The 7,612-nt window shown below is 42.2% G+C and overlaps 1 protein-coding gene across 2 annotated transcripts in view; it reads left to right on the top strand.

Annotated features, from left to right (window-relative positions):
* The first annotated feature begins 906 nt into the window (after positions 1 to 906).
* The window catches only part of FGF10 (fibroblast growth factor 10), a 255,163-nt gene continuing 248,457 nt past the window's right edge, over positions 907 to 7,612 (top strand). Inside the window, exon 1 of one of the 2 annotated variants that reach the window (XM_050329509.1) lies at positions 907 to 1,483. In XM_050329509.1, the coding sequence (XP_050185466.1) occupies positions 1,150 to 1,483 (334 nt within the window). In that variant the 5' untranslated portion in view covers positions 907 to 1,149. The remainder of the gene's footprint in view (positions 1,484 to 7,612) is intronic. The other variant, XR_007630574.1, reaches the window with a different exon arrangement.

The following is a 7,612-nucleotide window of genomic DNA, read 5'->3' as shown; positions in this document are numbered from 1 at the left end:
TTTGGGGGGCGGGGGGGCTGGAGAGGGATAAGAGTGAAGGGGGAGGGAAGCTTCCCTAGAGGGGATTGGTTCAGCTTGGAAGACAGGGAAATTAGTAAAGCATGAGTCTCCAAGCCATGCTGGTGGCCGGCGCTCCGAGAACAACGCTTTAGGAGCAATTAGCAGCGAGCCGAAGGCGGCGGCTGCAGTGGCCGCCGTAGCCCGGGAGGAAGCGAGGGCAGCTCCGCAGCAGGCACCGCTCGCTCCAGCTGCAAAAAGGTTTCAGATGTCCCACCGCTGCCTGACCCCCTGCAAATAAGGGCTGACCACCAGAGGCACATCCCACCTCTGACTTGTAATCGCTGACATTTAGGCTACAGCTTCCAACCTGTTTACAACCAAAGGGGGAGGGAAAGGAAAGAAAGAGCGGGGGGGGGAGAAGTTGGGATTTCTCCCTCTCTCTGGATTTTTTTTTTTTTTTTAATACTGTTCTGGAGAATTCAAAGCAAAACAAAGAAACTTCCTCCTCTGGGGTTGTCAGTGAGAAAAGGACGAGTTGTGCAACTGGTTTGGGTTTTGCAAAAAGAAAAGAGGGTGGGGATCAGAAGAAGGTGCAAAGCCACTAAGTGTGAGTGTGTGTGTGTATGTGTAAAGGTGTATGTATGAAAAAGCTATTACGGCACCCCTCTCCGCTGGTTATTACTTATTTTTGTTATTGTTGTTGTTGACTTTGCTGTCATCTATTTTTCAGACCTTTCTGCATCTAAGATGGTGAAGAAAGGAGTGAGGAAGTGAACAAAATAACTCCTAGGAAGTCTCAAACAAGGTTGGGGAGTGTGTGTGTATGTGGGGGGGTGGGGAAGGGAAAAAGGAAAGAGGATTAACCACAGCGCACCCCCCCCCCCAAAAAAAAAAAAAAAAAAAAACAAACCACAACCAACAGCTCTTTTTTCTGAGGGAGGACTCGAAGGATTAAAAGGCAGCAACTTCTGAGGCGATTTGTCCCCTGAGTTATGGATGTTGGTGCACTTACTTCAGGCCTGATCAGAGTTCAGAGGGATCTAACCAGAAGCAGCAACCACCGTCTCTCCACTTGCCTTTTACCAGGTTTTACCCTTCCAGTATGTTTCATTTGATAAGACATTTTCCAGCGCCCAGAGTTTCAGTACAATGTGCAAATGGATACTGACAAATGGTGCCTCAGCCTTTTCCCACCTGCCTTACTGCTGCTTGCTGCTGCTCTTCTTGGTGTCTTCTGTGCCTGTCACCTGCCATGACCTCGGCCAGGACATGCTGTCCCCGGAGGCCATCAACTCTTCTTCATCATCATCCTCCTTCCCCTCGTCCTTCTCCTCTCCTTCCAGTGCGGGGAGACACGTGCGGAGCTACAATCACCTCCAAGGAGACGTGCGCAAGAGGAAGCTCTACTCTTACAACAAGTACTTTCTCAAGATCGAGAAGAACGGCAAGGTCAGCGGCACCAAGAAGGAGAACTGCCCCTTCAGTAAGTACGGCTCCGCCGCCGCGCCCCGGCCGCCCGAGTCCCCGGCTGAGGAGAGAAGGGAAGGGAAGGGAAGGGAAGGGAAGGGAAGGGAGAGGTGAGGCCGGGGAGGGGAGGGCGCGCGGGGCAGGGTGGGGTGCGCTCGGCTCGGCTCGGCTCTGCCGGGATCGCCAGCCCGTGTTTCTGCGGGTCTCTCCCGCTGCGTTTGTCTTGCAAATGGCCTCGGCTGAGCACGGTTTAGTTTCTCCGCCCGGCAGAAGAGCAAATTAGAAAGATTTGCAGAGAAGCGGTTTAGAGTGTAGGGGGACGGGGTGGAGGGGGGGCAGCGGGGGCATTCTCTCGTGGATCTGAAAATCATTATCTCCTGTCATTAAAGCGCCTTGGAACAATTAATGGATGGCCCCACGCACACACACGCGCGCGCCGCTCTCCCCGAACCGCACCAGAGCCGCCTGCTCCGCGCTCCCTCCTCCCTGATCCCGGGGCGGGGTTGTTTGTCCCTGCGGGCCGGGGTCTTGCCCATGTGCCCTCCCCGCCGCGCTGGGAGCCGGTGCGCGGCCGCGCTGCCGCCGCCGGGGATGCGGAGGCGGTGCTGCGCTGCGCCCCGCGGCACCCGGGCTGCTGCGCCGCTATACCGCTACCCGCTCCATTGTAAACATCTGGGATTGCCTTCCCACAGACCTCACACGCGTTTCATTGTCCTTTTCTTTCTCTCTCCTTTTTTTTTTTTTTTTTTAAATAATTTCAGAGCAAAAGTCATATGGCTGTGTCTGCAGATGAAGTTCTGAGCTTTTCTGTAGTACTAATTAGGGGTTTAGTAATAACATGCTTCTCTTAATGTATTTTTGGCTGTTTGTGCTAGAAATGTAAACTTTATTTGGTTTTCCTGCCTGTGCAATCTCAGATTGAAGTAAGTGTAGTAAATCACAATATATTGCATTGTATCTCTTAAGCGACTATGTCCCATTATAGCAGTATGCTGAGAAAGTAAGTTCTGTTACGCAACTCTTGGGGGAAACAGACTTTCTTTATTGGTGAAGAACCACATTTTGGTTCTTACGTTGTTTTACATAAATCCAGGTAAACCTGGGAATAAATCTTATGTTAAATTAAAACAACTGAAAGTGATTTAAAGAGATCCTTGTTAGCTAATATGTAAAATATGGAGTACTTCAGCAAGTTGCCATGATACATGATAGACACTGCTTTTAACTCAGCTATATTTCTAATAAATATTCATATTAGAGGCTTGCAAACAGTGAGAAGAGGGCTGCAGTGCCATATGTCACTGCTTCACTTGCTCCACCTTGCAACTTCATTCTTTATCATGCACTCTAATGTTTGTAAAAGCTTTAGATGTGAAAACAGGTGACTCTTACGGCCTTCCTTTCCATGTTTCATAGAAAGACAAATTCTTGAAAAACAGAGCTATAAGGAAGGCTTGACTTTGATGGATTTGTGTGGAATAAAGTACTAGCACTGTATTTCTTAGACTACTTTTGCGTTTGGAGGAGAACAGCATTTTAATTCCCCTAAAATGGGATTGTGAAAGCTTTGTGTGCATCTCTGAGAACATCAAGTCTTTCTATGTAGAGCACTGCTGCCAAAAAGGCTATAAGGTGCTCAATCTGACAGCAGTCTACTCAGAGAAGTAACTACTCATATGAGCAGTCCCACTTAGCCAGTAGAACTGTTCAATGCGTAAACTGGTACACATGCATGAACTTCTGTGAGATCTTGCCAGGAAGAGATGGAATACTCTGAAATGCACATATACACCTTCCTACCATTTCAGGTGGAATATTCTGAAATGCACATACATACCTTCCTACCATTTCAGTCTACATGCAAGAACAATCTGCAGCTATGGGAGAGGGGATCCTTGATGTGCCCTGGTTTTGCAGGCAGTGTATCAGAAAGAGAATTGGCCTTCTCAGTGATGTCATGGTTATTGTCACATCTGCAGAGTATCTGCTGAAAAGAGAAGAATCTAATTTGTCCCATATAAAAGCAAAACAATGCCTTTATTATGTATAATTTTATCCTGTCACTGAGGATTATGTGCAGTGAAGAAAAGACTCCCATCATCTTAAAACTTGCAGCTTGTCTACTGCATTTATATCACTAAGTCAGCCCTAGTGTAAAACATCTTTCAATACAAAACAATTACAATCTGGTTGGCAGAAGCTGGAGTTCTATGTTCTTCATTAATAATCATTGTAATATATAGTGTGAAATTGTGTTTTCTGTAAAAGCTCATAGTCTTAGATCATTTAAAAATATATTTACTGTGCCTTTATTCAAGGGTGTTTGCGTAGCAAAATGTTGCAAATGAATCAATAAATCTTTGCTTTTCATAACTTTATGTGTAGAGATCCCATCCTAATACTGCTATAGTCCCAAGCTGGCCTGGTTCCATGCAAATATATGGTCTGTCTTTCATATAAAATAGGTAATGATATGTGAATAGATTTCTGCCATGCATAGAGTTAGCCAGACAGGCCACTAAATTTTGTATCCTGTTTAACATTACAGATTATTTAATCTTTATTATGAGTTTCTCTCTCCAAAACCATACTTTTCTAAACAAATAAAAGTGACTGTTGACACACGATACTGAAGTATTCTAATTTGGAGGCTAATTTTCTCATATGCTAATGTTTAAAATCAGTTTATGCTGAAGTAAAGCCTTATCAGTAGGTCTGTAAGATGGTAATATCTTGTGTAATTAGACAACGGCTTTCGTGGCTCACTGCCACTTAAGCATGGTCAAGTAAGAACAGTTAGAGAAAGTCAGAATAAACATTCAGAAAACAGAATTCAACCTCCAGCCTTCAAATGGCTCAAGCAGCATTCATAGATTTGCTCTATAAATATTGTGTGGAGTGCACTAAAATAAAGTTTACTCTGGCTGATGTATTTCAACTTGATTGCTTGGAATTATTCTGTCACCCTTTCTCTACCTGCAGGGTAGCAGGAACAGAGGTGGCTCCTGATTGTTCTGTCAGGAGGCTGGGGGAACTCGCAGCATTTGGCATAGGTGGAGGGAATCTATCATTGAATGGAAGTAGGACGCTTTTTAGGTTTTGTTTTATTGTTCCATATATCTAGAAGCTGGTCCTCAAAATGCAACAAGAAGCTTGTCCTGCAGCACCACAGCTGTGAAGTCCCTTGGCCCTGTTCTTGACAGAGCTGTTTACATGCACAAATAAAGAGAGCTGTAGTGCTCTATTAGTTTTGGGAAAAACAAATCCAAAAATCCTCCAATGAGCTTTCACAAAAGCTTTCACTATCACTTGAGCCCTGGGACCACCAAAAGAAGCTTAAGCCATATATTAAAAGTGAGAGGGAACTCAGGCGCAGATTCTGATTTCACTTGCACCCAGACAGCTTTCTTGATTGAAGACAATGAAACTCTTTGGGATTAATGGATGGCTTGCATAAAGGCTACATGATCTATGATAAGCTAGTTCAAGAAAACTTGACATATATAGAATGCTATACTATTTTCAATTTACTTTTAAGGCAATTGTTAATAGCACTATGAAGCACACAGACTTCAAATTTACAAAACAGACCTGAAGAGCAGTAACAAAATACATAGTGCTTAAATTAGCAGCAGCTACCTGCAGTCTGTGGAGGGAGTTCTGCCCGAGCAAACTCTGGATCAACCATTACTTAGGTACACGTTTAGGGAGTGAAGTCTATCGCTGAGCCTGGATATTAGTGGGAAGAATTGCTGGAGCGATTCTTGCGAGCTTTGGACCAAGCAGTGCTATGCAAAACCTACGGTAGATGGCGGCACAGCCACTGCCTAGTGGTGTTACCTCCGCTCGAAGGAGGTGGACAAGAAGGGTCTGAACCCTCAACTCTGTAACCTAATTTAGCTCAAGCAAAGCCAAAAGGGCTTACACCAGCAGATATTCTAATAATTGGCCTTCTGAGCATCCCAAGTGGACTAATCCAAGTAGTGCAAAGGCACGGCAATTTCAGACTAAGAGTGTTTACCAGGGGAGCTAGTAAGAAATAATTAGCTACTTCCCGTGAGCTTACCTATTCCAGGCTTTTCTTCTGAGTATGCAATTATCTTTTATACTAAGCTTTATGAACTGCTGAAGTCCCTGATAGTCTTTGGTTTTGCTTTAGTTACCGTGGGATCAGCTTAACAACAAAGTGAGTAAAAGCAGGAAAGTTCTGAGCCTCATTCTGTAGCCCAAAAGATTGTAAACAATTACTCTTAATTGCTAGGAGTGCTGAACACTACTAATGAGGATTTTATGTGCATATATACATGATTGATAAATAGAGATTGATATTATATATTGAGTTATAGACAGAAAATTAGCATTAGATATGTTTTGATTTAGTATACTGAGTTTGATACTCAGTTTTTTGATTATATCTCAGGTGCAACAAAATAATAAAGTGTAATATACCTTAGCCTCAGCTAAGAAGCTCCAAACAGATTAGAATAATTGGTAAAATATGTTATTTTGCTACTGAACATTTTGTAAGCTAACTGTTTGTGTTTATTGACTCCTCATCATATGGTCTCTGTAAATTAATGTAAGAACTTTTCACTATTTTTCTGAAGACTAATGAGCAGGCATGTGTGTTTTGTTGTTTTACTCTCCACAGAGTTCTGTTTTATTGTTTTACCAAAGAAAATACTTGAAATATGAAGTAATGCTGTTTTAGTGAAGTAATTTGAAGCTTAGGCTCTTTAGTGTGAAATGTATAAGTTCTTATGGAGATGATTTCTCACTTTTTTTTTTCTCATTCTTTTTTTTTTTTTCCCTGCAGAACTCATATAATTTATAACAGCAGTATAAAGCCATAGACACTTAGGATTTATGAATGTGGAAAGAATTGTACTATTTAATGTCTACATGACACTCTCCTGTTACCCTTGCTACATTCCTGCCTTGTGGACCCTCCATGCTGATACTGTAGCCCTATCATAAATCTGTTCAAAATACACAGTTGTAAGAAGTCTTTTTGTCTTCATAAATCTAACTTATAGCCCTTAGGAAAAATAAAAAAAATAAAAAAAAAGAAAATAAAAAAAAAGAAAATAGAAAGAGAGGGACAACTGGAAGTTTGTTCTTGAAACCTGAGAAGAAAAAAAACAAGGGGCATACAGGCTCATAGATGCCATGCTTCTGTTTTAGTGGCATGGTTCACAAGTAGTGGCTCGGGTAAAACTTCTTTTAAAGATGGCATTAGCTGAGTGAGCACTGTAGAATGTGCTTACACTTCTGAAACATCTTGGATGCATTCACTCATAGGTTAAGATCTTCTGTTTTGAAATAAGGCATTTTAAGATGACTTTCAGATGTCTTTGAGCTGTGTGTGTGAATAGGGGCCTTTTCACTTCAAATGAGAGTCAGGTCAGATCCTGCAATAGGGGAGTTTTCATTTGTTCTACAGGGTTTTTCATTTTGGAAAAAGAAAAACCCTCCTATGAGCAAATCTTGTTAAACTGTGTGTCTTAAGTTAAAAATAGCAGGTACCTGTATGAACAGAGGGCAACAACTCATGTTGTGTGGATTACTGACTTTTCCTCTGAGAAAGTAATGGAATTGCACAAGGAAGAATCTAAATAAGGGGGGGACAGAAGTATTTGTAAGCAATATTGTATTTCTGTTCATAGGCTTTATATTGGGATGATAGAAATAGTATCAGCAATGCAGAGAAATTATTCAGTCATTATTGGGATTACTTATAATGCTTCCTGTTTGGCACTGACATGACGTAACAAAACATTGTTTTCTTAGTTTTTTGGGCAGATTTCTAAATCAAGCTCTTCTTCTCCAAAGTTGCACCAGGTTGAAATTTCTGTTTGCTGCTTTTGAACTCTTGCTACCACTGCTTGTAGTTGCCATAAGACACTGAACTATCTTATTGTGATATTCTGGGGTTTATCATTTAAGAACTCTTCCTCACATTGAACAACACAAAAAGTTTGAGACTTTATCAGCATTGCCAACCAGTGTCAGCCTGATGAGGCTGCATGGATAAATAATCTTTGCTTGCTTTGGGCTACGAATACCAAATTATGAGATCAGAAGTGGAAGACACCATGAACATTAGCATATGTTCGTTTCTCAGTAGGTAGGTATACTAGTGCTG

Source organism: Myiozetetes cayanensis, unplaced genomic scaffold (assembly GCF_022539395.1).
Source record: "Myiozetetes cayanensis isolate MyiCay16 unplaced genomic scaffold, myiCay2020 scf4, whole genome shotgun sequence".
Lineage (NCBI taxonomy): Eukaryota > Metazoa > Chordata > Aves > Passeriformes > Tyrannidae > Myiozetetes > Myiozetetes cayanensis.
This window is presented reverse-complemented; position numbering and strand designations above follow the sequence as displayed.